The 20,934-nt window shown below is 43.2% G+C and overlaps 1 protein-coding gene across 1 annotated transcript in view; it reads left to right on the top strand.

Moving 5' to 3' along the window:
- The window catches only part of KMT2A (lysine methyltransferase 2A), a 156,513-nt gene extending 143,996 nt beyond the window's left edge, over positions 1-12,517 (top strand). Inside the window, exons 31-36 of the mRNA XM_056543790.1 lie at positions 223-297; positions 5,710-5,884; positions 5,968-6,075; positions 6,182-6,265; positions 7,118-7,247; positions 7,372-12,517. Of these exons, the coding sequence (XP_056399765.1) occupies positions 223-297; positions 5,710-5,884; positions 5,968-6,075; positions 6,182-6,265; positions 7,118-7,247; positions 7,372-7,647 (848 nt within the window). The 3' untranslated portion in view covers positions 7,648-12,517. The remainder of the gene's footprint in view (positions 1-222; positions 298-5,709; positions 5,885-5,967; positions 6,076-6,181; positions 6,266-7,117; positions 7,248-7,371) is intronic.
- Positions 12,518-20,934: the final 8,417 nt, after the last annotated feature.

Below are 20,934 nucleotides of genomic sequence, written 5' to 3'. Positions count from 1 at the left end.
GGGTTGTGGTAGCAAAACTACAGTGTTGGACTTGGGGCATTCCGGGCACAGCCTGTGACTATACACATCACTCCTGTTTCCTGTGTGGATTATGTTACTATGGAGGAGGCAGAATGATGTGTATGTCCTCAATGTGAACTGCTTTGTAATTTCTCTGCTATGTAGTTGTCTTGTATGAAAAACAGAGCTGCATTTATACATTTAATATTTTTCTCTATGTAGAAGCTTGGAAGTCTTTGACTGACAAAGTACAGGAAGCAAGATCCAATGCAAGACTGAAGCAGCTGTCGTTCGCAGGTAGTGTGATTTATCATGTTCATCTTGTCTAGTTTGTAACTTATTTCTTGAGCAAAAAAAATGTTTACAGGAGGTACATATTTTATAGTTTGCCCATGTCAACATTATATATACTGTATATTCTTTTTATACTTTTAACCCCTATACAAAAAGTTATGTACACGTACGCCTGGGCCCAGCGGCTTAAATGTATGCTGCTTTATGAAGTCAGTCTATGAAGCAAACACATGAGTTGGCCACGGGCCGATCTGCTAATAGTTAGGCAGACTCTACTAACAGAGTGCGAATGTATCTAAGCAATGCTATGCATTAAAATAGCATTGAACATTATAAGCAATCCAATTATTGCTTATAATCGTCTCCACAAAAAGCCTACATAAACCAATTTTTTTATTATTTTTTTTATGTAAAAATTATCCTCCCCTAATAAAAGTTACAATCACTGATCCTGTTTGGTGAATGGCAAAAGGGGGGGGGGGGGAAGGATGCTATCATTTAAAAATTTCTCGGACGCTTCATTGGGGACACAGGACCACGGGTATATGCTGCTTGCCACTAGGAGGCTGACACTAGGCAAAAACAAAAGAAGGTCGGCCCCTCCTAGCAGGATATACCTGCCTCCTGGCTCGGAGCAACTCAGTTTTAGCTTAGTTTTAGAGGAGGTAGACTCAGGTCTGGAGCTCTCCAGACCTGGTCTTATTTATTTTATTTTCTTCCTAATTTCCGGTTCTAGTTAGATTTTCTCCCCCTTTTTTGTTTTATCTAGCATGGGTGACAGGAGCATGGTGTTGTCTGATTCACCTTTCTTCTGAATCATCCCCAGAGTCCAGTCGGACGGAGTCCTCACGCCGCAGCTTCCGTTCTCAATCTTCCAGGCGCCGCCGTAATCGGTCACCCAGTGTCCGTTGCCGATCCCCGCACCTCCATTCCCAGTCCACCTCCACCCGTTCCAAGACTCCTACGGTGCTCTCCCGGTCCCCAGGGTAGCTGGTGGCCACGGTATTAGAACCACCCTCTGACTCGGAAGAGGCTTCCCATATGTCAGATCTGGTGGACAGCCTGCTGTCGGCAGTCAGGGACACCTTCCACCTACAGGACCCAGGAACTTCAGGCTCGGCCCCTGCAGTGTCCTTCCGCCAGGCTCCCCAAGTTTTCAGCTCTCACGGAATTTGACGAGCTGTTGGATGCAGTCTGGAAGCTTCCATGGGTCTAAGAAGCTCCGAGCTCTCTTTCCCTTCCCTCAAGACCTGGTGGTGAAGTGGTCTTCCCTTCCTACGGTAGACCCTCTTGTGTCGCGGTTATCTAAATCCACCACCCTGCTTCTGACTGATGCCGCCTCCTTCAAAGACCCTTCGGTTCAGGTTCAGTCCTGTCCCCAGCCTTTGCCTCTACCTGGGTTTCCAAGGCTCTCTCGGTCTGGGCCAGTAAGTTGCGCCAGGGGATTTTGGCAGGACCCCCCCGGCGATTTAGCGGAGCTAGCTGAGCAGATCACGAATGCCAGGGACTACCTCTGATCGGCCTCCTTGGAGTCGGCTCGCTGTGCTGCCTTTGCATCTGGGAATCTGGTGGCCCTTCGACATTCGACGCGGCTTCTAAGCGCTCCCTTATTGAGCTTCCTTTCATGGGGTCCCGCCTCTTTGGTAAATGTCTCGATGAGATCATATCTGAGGCCACAGGAGACAATAGTTCCCTCTTACCCCAAAACCGTCTGCGCCATTCGGACTTGGGGCGGAAGGCCCCTTCCTTTCACCCCTATCGTTTCTCGGGCCGCCAGGACAAACCGGCGGCCCCTCAGGATAGGAGGGCCCCCTCTTTCAAAACTCAACCCTCCTGGAAGTCGGGCCTCTGTTCAGCCTCCCTCCGCCTGAAGGTGCGCCCCCATCTGAACCTTCCCCTCGGGTGGGTGGTCGCCTGTCCCTCTTTCGTGACGTCTGGCTGGCGCAAATCCAAGATTCTTGGGTTCGGGAGGTTGTATCCCAGGGCCATCGCATAGAATTTTTTATTCCGTTCCCCGGGATCTTTTTTTCTGGTTCCGCCCTCCTTATTCTCCCGCTCTTGCCACAGCTTTTCCGGGCTCCTGGCTCAGGGGGTGATAGTACCGGTTCCTCCTCGGGAACATTTTTCGGGGTTCTACTCCAATCTCTTCGTAGTCCCCAAGAAGGACGGCACGGTCTGTCTTATTCTCAATTTGAAGCTTCTGAACCGTCATGTGAGACTGCGTTATTTCCGGATGGAATCTCTGCGGTCAGTGGTTGCCTCCATGGACCCGAGAGAGTTCATCTCCTCTGTGGACATACGGGACGCCTACTTACACATTCCAATCTTCCCGGCCCACCAAAGGTTTCTACCGTTCGCTGTTCCTGCGTGGCATTTTCAGTTTGTCGCCCTACCCTTCGGACTGGCAACTGCTCCTCGTGTCTTCACAAAGATGCTGGCGGCAGCGGTGACTCTCCTCCGCTCCCGGGTGGGGTCTCGGTCTGGACGACCTTCCCTATCTGGACGACCTTCTCATAAAGCGCCCTCCCTGGAACAGAACCGGGTCAGTCTAGACATCACTCTGCAGACTTTCTCCAATTTCGGTTGGATCATCAACTGTGCGAAATCCAACCTGTCCCCATCCCAATCTCTAATTTTTCTCGGACTCCGCTTCGACACAGCGGCAGGCCTGTCTTACCCTTCCGGAGGACAAGCTTCGGGAGTGGTTGTCGGGGATTCGCTTGCTTCGACGACCGGGTCTGGTTCCGGTCCGTACCTGCATGTCGGTCCTGGGCAAGATGGTGGCCTCCATGGAGGCAGTCCCATTTGCCCAATTTCGATACCGTCCCCTCCAGTGAGCCATCCTTTCCAAGTGGGACAAATCCCCCTTGGCTCTCCACCGAGGGATCCGGCTTCCGCTCCTTGTTCGCTGCTCCCTCCGTTGTTGGCTCCAGTCCCCCCTCCTTCGGGAGGGTCGCTCCTTCCGGCCTCTCACTTGGCATGTTCTGACAATGGACGTGAGTCTCCTCGGCTGGGGAGGTGTCTTCTGGGACGAGACAGTTCAAGGCTGTTAGACCCCGTCAGATTCAGATCTCCCCATCAACATCCTGGAGCTTGGTGCTATCTTCCTGTGCCTTTGTCACTGGAGTTTCCTGCTCCGGGGCCTCCCGTGGCAGAAGTGTTGAAGATCCTCTCCTGGGCGGGACTTCATGTTCCGGCCATAGCTGCGATGCACATTCCCGGGATTGACAATTGGGAGGCGGACTTACTCAGTCGCTCCACAGTCGACCCGGGCGAGTGGTCCCTTCATCTGGAGGTTTTCGCTCTGATCTGTCGGCGCTGGGAACTCGACGTGGTTCTCTTCGCATCCCGCCTGAACAGGAAGGTTGCTTTTGTTGCTTTTGTCTCCAGGTCGCGGGATCCCCTGGCTCTAGCGGTAGACGCTCTTGTGGTCCCTTGGACCCCCTTCACTCTGCCCTACCTTTTCCCTCAGCGAATCTTCTCAGCGATTCTAGTAGTCCCTGACTGGCCGCGTCATGTGTGGTACGCTGACGTGGTCGGTCTTGTGGCGGATGTCCCCTTCCATCTTCCGGATCTCCCCGACCTACTCTCTCAAGGACCCCTCTGCGGGTCCCGATCAGCTGAGTGAACGCCGGGAGGGTCCTCACCTGCCTCCTCGGCGTACGATCTGTGTTTTGCTGCTCCTGCAGCAGAGCGCTGAGAACACTGATAAATGCTACGTTATGGCATAGCATTAATCAGTATATGTAATCAGAAGATTGCATGGTATAGCCCCCCAGAGTTATTAATGCTTAAAGTGACAGTGGTCAGATGTGAAAAAAAATGGCTGAGTCCTACACTGAAAATTGGCTGGGTCCTTAAGGGGTTAAATCGCCCCCCCACCCCCCCTTTTCCCATTTTTTTTAAATAAAGTAATGTAATAAAAATAATCATATGTGGTACTGCCGCATGCATAAATTATTAGGTTAGTTAAACCTCAAGGTCGATGGTATTTTCAAATAGTGCATTTTTGGTCACTTCATATACCATAAAAAAACTAATAAAAAGCAATCAAAAAGTCCTATAAAAAAATGGTATCGATTAAAACTACAGATCATGGCACAAAAAAAATTAGCCCTCCTACATCCCCGTATGCGGAAAAATAAAAGTTATAGGGGTCAGAAGATGACAATTTCAAACATACTAATTTTGGTGCATGTAGATGTAATTTTTTTTTAAAGTAGTAAAAGAAAACAAAACCTACATAAATTGGGTATCTTTGTGACTGTATGGACCTAAAGAATAAAGATATGGTGTCATTTTTTACCAAAAACTTCACTGTGTAGAAACACAAGCCCCCAAAAGTTACAAACGGGCGTTTTTTTTTTTGTTATATATATATATATATATATTATGTATATAATATATATGTGTATATATATTTTGGCTTTGCAGTACATTTTGTTATTAAATGATTGATGTCATTACAATGTATAATTGATGGTGCTAAAAACAAGCCCATAAATGGGTCTGTGGGTGCAAAATTAAAAGCGTTATGATTTTTAGAAGGGGAGGAGGAAAAAACTAAAATTGGCCTGGTCCTTAAAAAGTACCTGTCATCAAGTAAAACGTTTGCTATTTTATTCCTAATGTAATGTTATGCATATTTGCCATATATCTTCATTTAAAAAAAATAACTTTCAGTTTTTTTACCTTTGAAAAAGTGGCCACTAGGGGTCTCTGTTCTGTAGTGTCCAGCAGGCCCTGCATAGCCCTCGGACTTGTGCGGGACTGGCACAAGTCCAAACTCTGGAAGTGCTGGTGGGGCGGGACATGAGCGCGGCTCTGCATATCTCTCGCTCCCTGCCTGTAAATCATGCAGGCAGGAGCGAGCCCCTGCAGCAGAAAATGCTCACAGGCAGTGAGCAGACCTTATAAAGGCATTACTCAAAAAACAATGGGCAAAATTAAAAAAGAAAAAGCATGGGGGACTCAGGATCAAGATGGAAACATACAAGGAAGAACATAATCCCTCTTTACTTGGTGGCAGGTATTTTTTAAGCTCAAAATGGGCTTGGTCCTTAAGGGGTTAAACCCCATCAAGCACCATGTTCTAGGTGCAATTAAGATTTTTGTATCCACTATAGTATTGTCTCGGATACTGACAAGCACCCTTAGGCTTATATCTATCTGCTCAGGTTAATAAAATGTAATCTAAATTCCAAAAGCTTTTCTCGCAGAAAGTAGTAAAGCAATGCTGTCATCTTTCTGGGGATAAAATGAGTAGAAGAGTAGTCTTGTATTCAGCACCCAAAGCTGCTGCATGAATGTATATATCCTAAAAAATGTTGTACAGAGATGATAAAATAACCAATTTTTGCAAGGCCTGAAATCAGTAATTGTTTGCCTGTGACTATTGCTGTGTTCCTGTGACAGGTGTAAATGGACTTAGGATGCTGGGTATTATACATGATGCAGTGGTGTTTCTTATGGAGCAACTATATGGAGCAAACAAGTGTCGTAGTTATAAATTCCGTTTTCACCGTCCAGCTGGGGAAGAGGAGCCTCCTATCAATCCTCATGGAGCTGCACGTGCTGAGGTGCACCAAAGGTGAGCAAGATATATTAACTATTTCAGTTTAGTTTTTTCCTTGTGCAAAAAAGTAATTAATCATGGGGCCTCCTTCTTAACAGGAAATCTGCTTTTGACATGTTTAATTTTTTGGCCTCCAAACATCGTCAGCCTCCTGAATACAAACCAAATGATGAGGAGGAAGAAGAGGTGCAGCTGAAATCTGTTCGGTAAACTAGTTATTTAGCTTTGTTTAGATACTTGTAGTAGTTGTTTCCTTCATGCAGTGCCATGCTGCAGCACAATGTTCTAATGTATAACTCGTTTTTTTTGTAGGAGGGCCACCAGCATGGATCTACCAATGCCAATGAGATTCCGACATCTCAAGAAGACTTCTAAAGAGGCTGTAGGCGTTTACAGGTGCGCTTACACTTTCAGCACTACGAAGAATAAACTTGTAAATGTAAAAATACTATGAGTTTTAAATATAGTCACTTTATTTAGGAAAACAAATGTTCTTCTTAATAAATCTGCTGAAACTAAAATCACCAGGATTTCACTTCCAACCATCGTGTGACATGCTGTTTTTTGTTCTGTTTTTAATTTGGTTTTGCAGGAGCCCCCAGTTTTCAGGGATCCCAATAATATAAAAATGTCCAAGGAATTTTGAAGATATGTTTGACACACACACGATCACACACCGTTAGCATTTAGTGATCACGCTGTGAGATATTCCTGTGATCTTTAGATTAGTGTGCACCCTGACCCAAGTAAAGCTTGTATGATAAAAGTATGTGAATAAATAAAAGTATACCATTTTTACAAGCTACATTCTTAGGCTGCATTCACAACTCCTTTTTACGTTACGGGTCCGGCTGGGGGAGGGGCAAACCCGGCTCTCCTGTACCCCAGCCGGACCAGCGCTGAAATCTATTTACTTTAATGAGCCGACCGGAGTCAAACGGTGACTCCGATCGGCTCATTTTTGACCTGTGACCGGACCTAAAACCGTAGTATACTACGGTTTTAGGTCCCGTCAAGAAACAGCATATGGGTCAAAAATGAGCCGACCGGATTCACCTTTTGACTCTGGTCGGCTCATTAAAGTAAATGATTTCAGTGCTGGTCCGGCTGGTGTACGAGAGAGCCTGGTTTGCCCCTCCCCCAGCCGGATCCGGCACCCGTAACTTAAAAACGAGTTGTGAATGCAGCCTTACCTAGATTACATGTTGTTACATGTGTTGTATCTTCTGGTTTATATTTTGTGCACAGATCTCCAATTCATGGCCGGGGCCTTTTCTGCAAGAGAAACATTGATGCTGGAGAGATGGTAATAGAATATTCAGGAAATGTCATCCGTTCTACATTAACTGACAAAAGAGAGAAATATTATGATGGGAAGGTGAGTATTGAGCAATTTTATGTTTCTATTAGGTACAATAAATACAGACCTACAGGAATCTATTTAAATGTGTTTTTAATAGTTTCTTTCACCCTTTGTTTATTTATGTGCTTATCTGTTATAGGGTATTGGCTGCTATATGTTCCGTATAGATGACTCTGAGGTGGTGGATGCCACTATGCATGGCAATGCTGCTCGCTTCATCAACCACTCCTGTGAGCCCAACTGTTACTCTCGTGTGATTCCAATTGATGGACAGAAACACATTGTCATATTTGCTATGCGCAAAATATACCGCGGCGAGGAGCTCACCTATGACTACAAGTTCCCCATTGAGGATGCAAGCAACAAGTTGGCATGCAACTGCGGGACCAAAAAATGCCGCAAGTTTCTCAACTGATCAAGGTTTTCCAGCCTTTCAGGTTATGCATAGAACAGGCTGGAGTCCAGGTCACTCCAGTATGCAGGAAGCATGCAGCCACTGCGAAGTGGAAACCTTTACTTCACAGCTTAAAACACCTTCTGCAAATGGCAGTCTTCTGTTCATGGCTCCACTTCACTGCAATGTGGCCAAGAATGCATTGCACGACTGAATAACATATGTATATTCATAGGGAACATGCTGTAATGTCTAATAAGGACCATCACTATCCACGACGACTTACAGCATATATTGAGCATGAGTGTATCTGTATACTGCTTTGCTGTCACATGGCAGTGATTAGTAGTTTTATATTTTTAATTTATTTTTGTATATGTTTCCAACTTTGCATGGCACTGTTGGTAAAGTTGTGACTTTTTTTTGTGTTCCATGTGCTCAAAAAGGGCAGGTGATGCTTCTTATCTACCCTAATACTAGGGTATTGACATCGTGTTAGGTAGGTTGAAGAACGAATGTAGGCACCTCTGCTTAGAGAGCCAACAAGAGCGCTGCACAAAGATGTCTCTTTCTAAAGACGTGATTCATGTTTGTAGTCCTAGAGGACTGACCGATGATATAGACACTCAGATTTTATTCTCCTAGGAGAGCCAAAATCCTGCATACCTCTCACCCTTCACTGAGGTACGTTCCTTCTGTAACAGGAAGGGGCTATTACAGCACTGACTTAAGGAGGCAAACATTGAAGGCTCAGCACATAGCAGTAGGTCCTTCTGTATCTAGGCCTCTTAAGAGGTTCAGGTTTATCCTGTAGGAAGTCAGAGGTGTTCAGAGATTGTAGTGTAATGACACTCAGGAGCTGCAATATCTTTGGGGCATTAGATAGCACTGACTTTTGGAAATATCAGCTCCAAGATTTTGTCCTAAGGAATGGATAATGTTATGGGCCCGTAAACGGAAGTTACAGAGAGTTATATCAATTTTTTTTTTCTAGTATGGAAATGCTAGAAATGAATGACATCTTAGGGACAGCGGTGACATCATGCCGTGCCTCTAATACCCTTTACTTAATTGAGGAAGATGACAGATGATGGTAAGAATTAGAAAAACTGTTTGGATTGCCCTTATTGCAGAAACAAATATTTATTTTATATTTAAAATAATAGTAAAATCATGCAATACAACATAGTGTACTCTTTGTAATGTGAGGAACAGGTTATGTTTACTATTGGGGGCTCTCGACACTACGCACAGACTTCAGAGCGCCTCACCACCACATTTCAAAGCACCCCTTAAGAGTTAACCACAGAAAGCGAGAATGAGGCGTAATGCTCTCACCACTTTTCTACGCCACAATGTAATCATTCACCTCCCGCCTTCCGTTTACATCTTCTGTTTATTTTTCGTAGTATTTAAAAGAAAAAAGAAAAAAAAAAGTTTTTTACAAAATGTAAATACTCTATATTTTTCTATTGGAAGCACTTAATTATCGCTAAGGAAGCACTTAAAGCAGGGGGGGATGGGGAAGTCTTTACTGAATTTGGTGTATTCAAATTTATTTTTGGAAAAAACATTTTTTTTGATCTGTGAAATTGTTTATTTTATCATAGGCTGCTGAAGAGGTAAAATTTTTGATGATATTTAGAAGTTAATCATTGTTATTGGCCTTGTTATAATTGCGTTAATTCCCTTTTCATATAACTTGAGGAGGCTCATTTTATCATTACTGTAAGACTGCAGAAGCTGTACGAATTCTGTATGTTGTAGGAATTATTTATTATGTTAAAGTGAATATTAACCTGACTGTCGTTCGCTTCAACATTTACTTGCTAAGGTGAATTTCCATCATTTCCGAAGACTGGGCTGAGGGTTTATATCCATACCGATCTCTCAGGTAGAATTTCTCATGTAACATTTGTAGATCTGACTACTTGCTTGTTGGTCTACCCACCTGTAGTCCCATGCATTTCTGGTGGGAAGTGGGAAACTGTGTTATATTGCAAGGAGCATGCTAGAACTCGGGGGACGAGGTTTCTGTTGTACCACACGCTCCCTTGTGCATGTTTAGCTCTGGCCAGTGTCGTCTGATAATACAGCTCATGGTAGCAGCTGAAAGGTCTACAATCATTTTTCTTTACAGGAAAGATCATTATTTTTAAGCATAGTCATTTCAAGCCCTTGTCTGCCTTAAACATGGTGTAAGTACATTATGTATTTAACAGCTGATCAGCTTAGCCCAGGTAATGGTGGCAGAAATTAGACTGCTCTTTGTAAGCAGAAAACGATCAATCTGGTGAAGAATCATTAAATACAAAATACTCCTGCTGCAAAAAATTAAATAACCGGTTTTATAAACTTTTGGTATATTATATCAGTTAAACTTTTTTTTCTTTTTGGCTACAACACTTAGCCTTAGGTACTGCCTGATAGTTGAGGTCTCCTTACTCTTTAGTCAAAAGACAACACTTTGATAGGATAGGCAGACTGTCTAAAGTGGATTCTGGCCTCCTGATTCTCCCCTAATAGTTGGGAGAGACGGATCGGGCATGTTGATTTTAAAGGGGCTATTCAGGTGTAGAAAAACAGCGCTAATTTCTTTCAAAAACAGCTTCCCATCTGTCTCCAGGTTGGGTGTAGTAAACTTTGTTCCATTAACGTCAATGGAACTGAGCTGCAGAACCATACCCAACCTGGAGACAGATAGGAAGCTGTTTTTGAAAGAAATTAGCTCTGTTTTTCTATTCCTGGATAACCCCTTCCTGTCCTTTTTTTTTCTTAGAGTGATAAGCTGCCATTAGAGCGGTCTGTCAGCGGCTTACCCTTACTCTCTCCGTAGAGAACGCATGAACATTCAGCTGTGCCGAACATTCATGTGCAGGGAGAGATCTCTTGACTGAGCAAAATGTTTGCCCAACAGCTACTGTTTACCCTTCTTTAGGTCATCTGTCCTTGTGACTTGGTCAGAATTTGTTTGGACTGCATGTTTGTGCACATGTTAGACTTTTTTTTATCATGTAATTTTAAATATAAAGTTCTGCTCTTATTAATTTCTTGATAACCTGCTACTGCTATTGAGTGCACTGCAGGCTTCATGCCGAGGATTTGTATAGATATATATTAGGCTAAAATAATTTTCACATAATTTTTAATCTTTTTAGATTATTATAAAAATGGAATTTATAAGCGTAATCTTTATTACCCTGACCCTCAAATTATCATGAGAATTAAGAGGCTGCAGTGCTGGCTTTAGTACTGTGGCATCCTTACACTTTCCCCAACCAATCTTTACTCCTGGCCACTGGCAATACTAGTAACCTCAGCCTCATAATGTTGCTTAAACCAACACTATGACCCCTTTAGTCTAGGAGACAGCGCCTTTCCAAGCTGTTTTAGTGCCAGCATGTTCTACCGGTGCTCCGCTATCAGTCTGTGTGCCAGTATAAATCAAACGCTCGATCGTCGGCTGATCAGACTGTTTTAACCTACAAAAAATTTTTTTTTAAACCACCAGTCGTCAGCCGCACATCTCTCATAGGTGATCTACAGCTAATGGCCGATTTCAGCAAAGAGCCGCACAACAATCTAGTGATCACTATAATATGCTCTGTATACGAGTACCAGTCAACAAGACATTTTTTGGTCATCTCCCCCAATGTTGTTAGATTAAATGCCGCATTGCATCCTTTTCTGCAGGAGCCCAGAGTCACTTCAGACAAAATCTGGGATTTAATAAAGAAAAAAAAAATTTCTTGCCTGCAGCAACTAATCAGAGCTCATAAAATAAATGAAAGCTGAGCTGTGATTGGTTGCTGTGGGCAACAAGTTTCGGCTCATGTAAATTTCTTTCCATAGGATTCCTGCCATGATTTCTGACATTGTTAATTGTAAGAGCTGAAGTTTTTATTCTCAACTAGCCCTGTTTAAGGTGGACATTGGGCCAGTAGTTATAAAATAGGATCAATAAAGCAGCGCCTCTATTAGTGTTAACTGGATAGAAATCACAAGGCAGGTAGTGTAGGTATCATAATACTCCAAATCTGAAGCTTCCAGCATAGTAGAGTAAACAAGAATCTTACAAGTGTATCTGTTTAAGGCGGCATCATTAAACCCGCCACAACTGTGCATCGTGACTTTGTCTACAGTGTTTGTACCCACCAGTACTGAACCGGTTTCCGTTTATAAACCACACAGAGTTTCTGAATCTTCCAGGCTTCCCACAGCAAGTGAGGGAAAGGTTTAGCCGGGCCAAGAGTGCCCTGTATACCCTGGAGATGCTGTATCTAATCACAACTTGTACATTAGGTTTTATTTTTCCGCTAGATATTAGGTTTCTAGAGCTTTGGGGAGGCATCAGCCCCTCTACATATACGTAAAATAAACTGGTGTTCTTGTGAACTTTGACTTTAAATATCTGTGGCTTTATAACTGGCCTGTATAGCAGGTTTAACAGTCAATATAAGGTAATATATCTGCTGACTTGTATTCTACAACTGCCATCATGTGTAACCCTCTCCATCCTGTTTCTTGCTGCTCTTCCAGAATCTTTTTTGTTTTCTTTTTGTTTTATTTTTAATGAAAAATAAAAATAAAAAGGAAACTGTCGTAGTTTTTATCAGTGTTATTTAAAAAATATATAAAAGGATTAAAAAAAAAGTGTCCTTTTGGACAAACTGAAGGAAAAAATAATGTACAACTGTTTGCTATGAAAAAAGAAACTGTCAGGTCTGAATGTAAAGTGTATATAGTTGTACAAACTAAAAGAGGAGTTTTAAACGTTTGCTTTTTTTTTCTATGCACTTTTTTTTTAATTTAAGTGATTAGGTTACTTAATAAAATGTCCAGTTTCTTGATGTACAAACATGTTTGGCTTTTTTGCTTTTATGAGTCTTATAACTAATGTTTTTTTATTTAAATATCAAGTAAATACAGGATTATTTAAATTGATATTACCACACAGAAATTAATGTGAAGGTCCATATTATATAGCAGAAGTGGCCAAAACGGCTATCAAGCTGCATGTGGCCTTTTACTAGGTGCTGTGTGCCTCCCCTCAAGCCCACGCTGCCACTTGAGTGCAGCAGCCCTCTGGTATGTATGTATATTTTTCCTTTATGATTATTCAGAAAAATGTCTACTACGTACATGTATTTTTTACATATTTATGTATGTAAACATCTTGCGGCATATGGAAAATTGCTTTATATTGAACAATTTTGGTTTAATATATAAAATGCATTGGGTTGATTGAATTAACAGAGTTATTGACGTTAGAAAAAAATGATTTTGCACTGCATCTCTCTAATCTTGATAATAAATCAACAGTGTTTACCTGTGGTCAACCCCCCCAAATTAGGTTTTACTATGATTAGCTTAGTGTCCTGACCCCTGACCACACACATTTTTTTTTTTTTTTTTTTTTTTTTTTATATGGCATTCTGTTCCTGAGAAATAAGGGTTTATAACTTGATGAGTAAGTAAGCTTACAGATGGGCATGAACTTAAAGCGTTATTGTCATTAGAAACAACTTTTTTTAATTCAATACTTTTTTAAAACTAAGTATTTTCCTAATATACTTCATTAAAAAAATGATTGCTAAAGATGTTTAAAAAAAAAGGCTACTAGCAGGTCCCTGTCGCTTTAATTTTTCAAAATAACCCTGGCATCCAAGCCTTTTTGGGTCCTAGCAACAAGTAATATGGACCCACCTGCTGAGGGGAGTATGAGCTTGAGTCACTGTGAGATCCAGACAGCTTGCAGTCTGTTCAGAAGAGGAGCATTTTTCGCAATACAAGATGATAAACTATTATTTATATACAAGATGATTTCTCCCTTGGTCATTTTATGAACTTATTTCTTGTGTATTTGGATTATATAGGTTATACATGGTTGCTTTATGGTTATATAAAGCATGCATTTTGGGCACAAAGCTTTGAAAATGTAAAAATGTTTATATATTTTTTGGCATAAAATTGAGGTTTTCTGGTGTATTTGCGCCATATAGGTTCCACATGACTGCATTAGAGTCATATAATGCATGCACTTTAGGCACAAAGTTTTGCAAATGTAAAAATGTTTGTGCAGGCCTCATGACAGGGGAGGTGGGAGGAGATGGGAAGGAGCAAGTTCATCATTCTCTTGAAGAAACTCCCCCAGCTTTCAAGAGAACTGTTAGAAGATTGAAGGTAAAATATAAATCAAAATGTATTTTACATATACAAACATACAGGTCATAGGGCATATTACTACACTGACTTGAGATTCTTTAACGTATTAACCTAAAGAGAGTATTTAACCCCTTAACTACAAAAAACATATATTTACGTCCATGGCCGGCTCCCGCGATATAACGTGGGGTCACGCGGTGACCCCGTGTCACATCGGGTCGGTCCCGGCATGTAACTCATGCCGGGACCTGGGGCTAATAGCGCGAAACAGTGATCACGCTGCCGCATGCTGTTAACCCTTTAGACGCAGCGTTCAAAGTTGAACTCTGCGTCTAAAACTAAAGTAAAAGCTTCCCGGCTGCTCAGGGGGGCTGATCGGGACCACCGCAGTGAAAATGCTGTGTCCCAATCAGCTAGAAAGCGAGCGGAGGTCCTCTTACCTTCCTCCAGCACGTCCGTTTGGCGATTGATTGTTCCAAGCCTGAGATGCAGGCTTGAGCAATCGACTGCCGATAACACTGATCAATGCAAAGCTATGGCTTTGCAGTGATCAGTGTACAAGATCAGTGTATGCAGTGTTATAGCCCCCTATAAAAGTGTAAAAAAAAAAAAAAAAAAATAATGAAGGTGATTTAACCCTTTCCCTAATAGTCCAAATGACCCCCCTTTCCCATAAAAAAAACAAATATGTAAATAAATATAAACATATGTGGTATTGCCGTGTGCGTAAATGTACAAACTATAAAAATATATAATTAATTTAACCACACGGTCAATGGCGTACGCGCTAAAAAATTCCAAAGTCCAAAATAACATTTTTTTGGTCACTTTTTATATCATGAAAAAATGAATAAAAAGCGATCAAAAAGTCCGATCACTACAAAAATGGTACTGCCCCATACGCGGTAAAATAAAGTTATAGGGGTCAGAAGATGACAATTTTAAACGTATACATTTTCCTGCATGTAGTTATGTTTTTTTTTTCCAGAAGTACGACAAAATCAAACCTATATAAGTAGGGTATCATTTTAATTGTATGGACCTACAGAATAAAGATAAGGTGTCATTTTTACCGAAAAATGTACTGCGTAGAAACAAAAGCCACCAAAATTTACCAAATTCTTCAATTTCGTTGCACAGTGATTTTTACATAGTGTCCACCATTAAAGCCCACATGAGACGGTCCCATAGGACCTAATAGGAACAGGAAACAGAAAATGTTAAAAGCCCCTCCCCCCGGCACCTTCCCCAGTGTTTTCCTGTTCCTATTAGGTCCAGGACAGAGCCGGAGTCTCAGGGGTCTCCTATTTTTTGGTTACTTTTTTTATTTCATTTTTTAATTTTTTTCCCTGGGCTAGGGGACCGGGGCTATTGCAGCTTCCCTCCCCTATGAAAGCCCTATGGTCGCGGGGGTCCTCTTTGCCCTGCCTCCGGGAGTACAAGTTACGGCGCTCCTGAGGGGGTGTATGTACCTGTACAGGAGGGAAGGCCTCCTTTCTTTCGTGCGGCCTTCCCTCGTCTGGTCCCGGGATCCCTGTGAGACGCGCGCAAGCTTTCCGCTTCTCTGGGGCTGCATGTTGCTGGAGGTTACCGGCGGGCATGCTGTAGCAGAGTTCCGGTGGCGCTTCCTGGCCGGCTGCGTCCTTGTGCAGCAGCTTACGTGGTCCCCTGGGAACCGGGCAAGAAACTTTAGTTCCGGGCAGTGCGGAGATGCGGCGGACCGGAAGTGATGTCACGGGGCGCCAAAATTCAAACTGCAGAGCATAAAGGTAGGGAACCAGCGTCTCCACAGTGTCTGTGCTGTGTTTCTATTCCAACCATGGACTCTTAGAGCTGATTCTGCTGAGCGGCCTGTTCCTTTGGTCTCTGTAAGTAATATTGTTCCTGCTTTTTACATAGGGCTGCAAAGATATATGTGTTTCCTCTTTTACTTAGTGGGTCCCTTCTCTTTCAGGGAGACAAGGAACCCTCTCAGAAGCCTAAAAAGAAACTTATTAGGTGCCTAGCAAAATTCCAGAGAAAGGAAAATCCTTAAGTAAAAAATGCATTTCTAAAGTGGTACAAGAGGAAAAGTTGGGATCTTCTGAGGATTTGAGGTCACTTATATGCCAAGAAATTCAGGCTTCTTTAGCAAATTTTAATCCTCTTCAAAATCCTGGTGTTTCTGGAACGCCATCTGGTTCTCATTTAATGGCTCCTTTGGATGTTAATACTTATCCAAAATTACCGTCTACCTCCTCTCATGCAATTTGTACTGCCGCCTTTCTTCCACCTAGTAACTACTCCGTAGCTCCTCCTGCTAAAAGAGCAAAAGTTATGGATATATCTGGTTCAGAGGAGGATGATCTTGTCTCCAGATCAGATATTGAAGGGGTCGAAGAGGGCGAAGTGTCTTCTGTTCCCCCTAAGGAAAATGTAAAATATTTATTCTCAGCAGAGGATACTGATATTTTGGTCAAGGCAGTCAGTGGTGTTATGGGATTAGAGGAGGTTGATAAACCTACGTCCATCCAGGATCAAATGTTTGGCGGGTAAAAACCGGCAAAAAAATTTGTTTTTCCTATCCATGAAAATCTGAAAAGTCTGATTCTGGATGAATGGCAGGAAAGGAAATTGCAAATTTCCAGGGAAATAAAAAATAGATTGCCTTTTGAAGAAAAAGACATTGAATTATGGAATGACATTCCTAAAATAGACTGCTAATTATCAAAAGTTGTGAAGAAAACGTCTCTTCCTTTTGAGGATTCAGGCCAACTCAAAGACCCCATGGATCAAAAAATGGTCTATTACGGAAAACCTGGCAGGCATCTACCGCCATTTTGAACCTGAACATAGCAGCTACTAGTGTAGCTAGAGCTCTTTTTATCTGGATTTCTCAGTTAGAAGAACACATTGAGAATGAAACGCCTAGAGAGGACTTATTGGCTTCTTTACCCATGTTAAAAATGGTGGCAGTTTTTTTGGCAGATGCTTCGGCTTAATCTGTGAGAATGGTGGCTAAGTCCGCTGCCTTATCAAATTCATCCAGAAGAGCTTTATGGCTAAAATTTTGGAAAGGGGACCCCACTTCCAAGACTAAACTTTGTGCTATACCTTGTATAGGGAAATCTATTATTGGGCCTTTTGTGGAAGATATTCTAGGAAAGGCTGTGGATTATAAAGTTTTTCCAGAAGAGAAAGCTAAAAAAAAAAACTGCAAAAACTTTTTTTCGTCCCCAAGGAAGGTCAAATTATAGAGGGAAAGGAAAAACGGGTAGGTGGAGCTACCCCAAAGGGGGGAAAGGTAAAGATTTCCTCCTGAATCCCTCTCAACCTGCCAAAAAGCAATGACTGCTGGTTGGTGGGAGGAAGACTCAAGCATTTTGTGCCTCAGTGGCAATCTGTAACAACAAACCCTTGGATCCTAAACCTGTTATCGGTAGGATACAAGATAGTTTTCCTCCCTCCCACCTCAAAAATGTTTAATCTCAAATCAACTTTTCCCTCTCCTGCAAGAGAAGAGAATGCTGGAGGGGGTAAGAAACATACTGCATTTGGGAGCTATCACTCAGGTTCCGACATCGGAGAGGAGTCAGGGTCACTACTCTTCCCTCTTTCTGATCCCGAAGCCCAATGGGTCGTTCAGAACGATAATACATTTAAAATATCTGAACAAATTCATTTCCTACAATAGAGTCAAAATGGAATCAATAAAAACGGCGATTCCCATGATAGCTCCCAATGCAGTAATGATTACCCTAGACCTCAAAGATGCGTACTACCATGTACCTATTCACCCGGAGCATCAGAAGTATCTCCGGTTAGCGGTCAAGATAGGGGATCAAATCTTCCATTACCAATTTGTGTGTTTTCCTTTCAGAATCCCATCAGCTCCGAGATTATTCACAAAGATAATGGTGGAGGTAGTAGCACATCTTGGTCTACAAAATATAATTTTGATCCCTTATTTAGACGACCTGCTGTGACAGCCTCCTCAAAACATCTTCTCCTATCTCAATTGGATCTGGTCATACAGCATCTCCAGAACTTGGGGTGGATTGTCAACCTAGAAAAATCTGATCATCTTCCATCCCACAGAAAGATATTTTTAGGCATGCTGTTGGACTCAGTAAAAAAAGGAACTTTTCTACCTCCAGCAAAAATAGAGACTATCCAGTCAAAGATAAGAAAATTCCAAAAATCAAGACTGGTGTCTATAAGAGAAGCAATGTCAGTATTGGGTTCTATGACCTCCACGATTCCTGCGGTCAAATGGGCTCAATTCCACTCAAGACAGCTTCAGGCAAAGACTACGGCAGCACAATAACAAAAAGCCCCCTAAGTACAACCAAAGCAAGACTGGTTAATTATAATAAATCACCAATTACCAGACCAGGAACCAGTGTATTTTCTTTTCTTTCTCTCCTAAGGTGCTGTCTGTGTAGGTCAAGGGTTCTTCTAACCTAGTTCAGACATTGTAAGTGTAAAAATGCAGAAAATTTGAAATAATCAATGTGCTTCAAGTTGTTGCTGTGTCTTCTGTTTAGAGAAGATGCCTCCATTTCACCTGAGCTTGCCAAAGTTCCTTGGTGTAAGCAGTGGCCATATTTCCTGCTGCAGCAGGTTGGTTGAGAAGCTACTGATTTTGGGCTGGCTCTAGGTGCACAAGCTGTATAGTGGTCTCAGTCCCTCACCTTGAAGTTAAACAATGATAATTTCCTGTGTTACACTGCTAGTAGGCCTGTGCCACCTGCTTACTGAGGTAAGGTAGTTAGGGTACTCCTCATGCTCATCGCTAATAGTCATGTCTACACTGGCTGCTAATACACACCATGCTGCTCTTCCAATGCCTGCTGCAATTACACATGTATATGTATACCCAACCATATATCTAAAGTATATACATCCTTTGCATTTTCATAAATATTTTATATATTTTCATAATTTACTAGTGCAGTCAGACTCTGTCTACAGTAATCTACTGTAACACACTGACTCCAGGAGTTCACTAATGACCAAAGAATGCAGATCTCTGATGACGAGTGCAGAATCCAACACAATGTGGATATCAGTCGTCCACGTAAGGGGGAGATTTGACCAGAAAACAGAAATTCTTATGGATAAATCTATCCACCAAGAGGAGTAGAGTTTGAATCCAGCAATATTCAACCAAATAGTGACCAGAATGGATGTTGTAGTCCTGCACAGGAGATCAGAGAGTATGCAAAAGCATCCACATACTGCTCCTCTTACAGAAGGAAGAATTATTTTCAACCAAGTAAACCCTATATTTATGCTTCTGGTAAAATAATTTCTCATCAAACATTTAACCCCTTAAGGACTCAATTTTATTTTAACTTTGTTTTTTCCTCCTTGCCTTCTAAAAATCATAACTTTTATATTTTCATCCACAGACTAGTATGAGGGCTTGTTTTTTACGCAACCAGTTGTCCTTTGTAATGACATCTCATTTTACCATGAAATGTATGGTGCAACCAAAAAAATACTAATTGTGGTGGGAAATTGATAAGAAAACCGTAATTTAGCACATTATTGAACGGTTCGTTTTCATGCTGTACACTTTAAGGTAAAATAGACATGTTTTCTTTATTCTGTGGGTCAATACAATAAAATGATACCCATTAGGGATGTCCCGATAATAGTATCGGTATCGGGGACTCGTTTAATGTCCCCGATCCCAATGTCCGATACCTGCTGCTGTGTGGCCCTGCTCTGCTGTCCCGTTCTCCCAATTGCATCATGGCGTCCTATGGAGGAGCATGTGACACACGTCACTCCTCCTGCTCCCCTGCGGCCAGCGTAATGCTATGGAGTAAGCAGAATGATGTGTATGTCACATGCTGCTCCATAGGACGCCATGATGCGATCGGGAGAATGGGACAGCGGAGCGGCAACACCCGAGGACAGCCGCAGATGAGCACTGTCTACAAGAGGAGGGGGGGGGGGGCTGTTGTCTGTAAGGGGGGGCCTGCTCCCTACAAAGGGGGACCCTGCTGTCTACAAGAGGGAGCGCTGACTACAAAGTGAAGGGGCCTGCTGTGGACAGGGGGGGGGCGCAGTCTACAAGGGTGGGTCCCTGTCTACAAGGAGGGGGCCCACTGTCTACAAGGGGAGGCTTGCTGTCTGTAAGGGGGACAAGAGGGAGCACTGTCTACAAGGGGGACACGGGGGGGGGGGGGCGCTGTCTACAAAGGGGACAAGAGGGGCTGCTGTCTACAGGGGAATGCTACTAATATGTGCAACTATCTATACTACGTACAAGGGGATACTCCCTACTATTATAGGCAATCTTACAGCTAGAGGTGCACCGAAATGGAAATTTCAGAACCGAAACGAAACCGAAATAAAAAAAAATGTCCGGCCGAAACCGATACCGATACCGAAAATGACTTCCCCCCGTCTTCTGGTAAAATGCAGTGCTCCGCTCATTAGATTAGATTCCCCCACATTAGATTGCCAGCTCCCCCACATTAGGTCGGGAGTTCCCCCACAATAGTAGGCAGCTCCCCCACAACAGTAGGCAGGTTCCCAAATTGGGTCAGCATTTCCCCCACAATAGTAGGCAGGTTCCCCACAATAGTAGGCAGCTCCCCCCAACAATAGTAGGCAGCTCCCCCCAACAATATTAGGCAGCTCCCCCCACATTAGGTCAGCAGTTCCCCCACAATAGTAGGCAGGTTCCTCACATTAGGTCAGCATTTCCCCCACAATAGTAGGCAGATCCCCCCAACAATATTAGGCAGCTCCCCCCACATTTGTAGGCAGCTCCCCCCCCCCCCACAATATCAGGCAGCTCCCCCCAACAATATTAGGCAGCTCCCCCCACATTTGTAGGCAGCTCCCCCCCCACAATATCAGGCAGCTCCCCCCAACAATATTAGGCAGCTCCCCCCACAATATTAGGCAGCTCCCCCCAACAATATTAGGCAGCTCCCCCCCCCATAATATCAGGCAGCTTCCCCCCCCCACAATATCAGGCAGCTTCCCCCCCCCACAATATCAGGCAGCTCCCCCCCCCCCCACACACAATATTAGGCAGCTCCTCCTCCCCCCCCCCCCACAATATTAGGCAGCTCCTCCCCCCCCCCACAATATTAGGCAGCTCCTCCCCCCCCACAATATTAGGCAGCTCCCCCCCCCCAT

The sequence above is a fragment of the Hyla sarda genome, chromosome 10 (assembly GCF_029499605.1).
Source record: "Hyla sarda isolate aHylSar1 chromosome 10, aHylSar1.hap1, whole genome shotgun sequence".
Taxonomy (NCBI): Eukaryota; Metazoa; Chordata; class Amphibia; order Anura; family Hylidae; genus Hyla; species Hyla sarda.
This window is presented reverse-complemented; position numbering and strand designations above follow the sequence as displayed.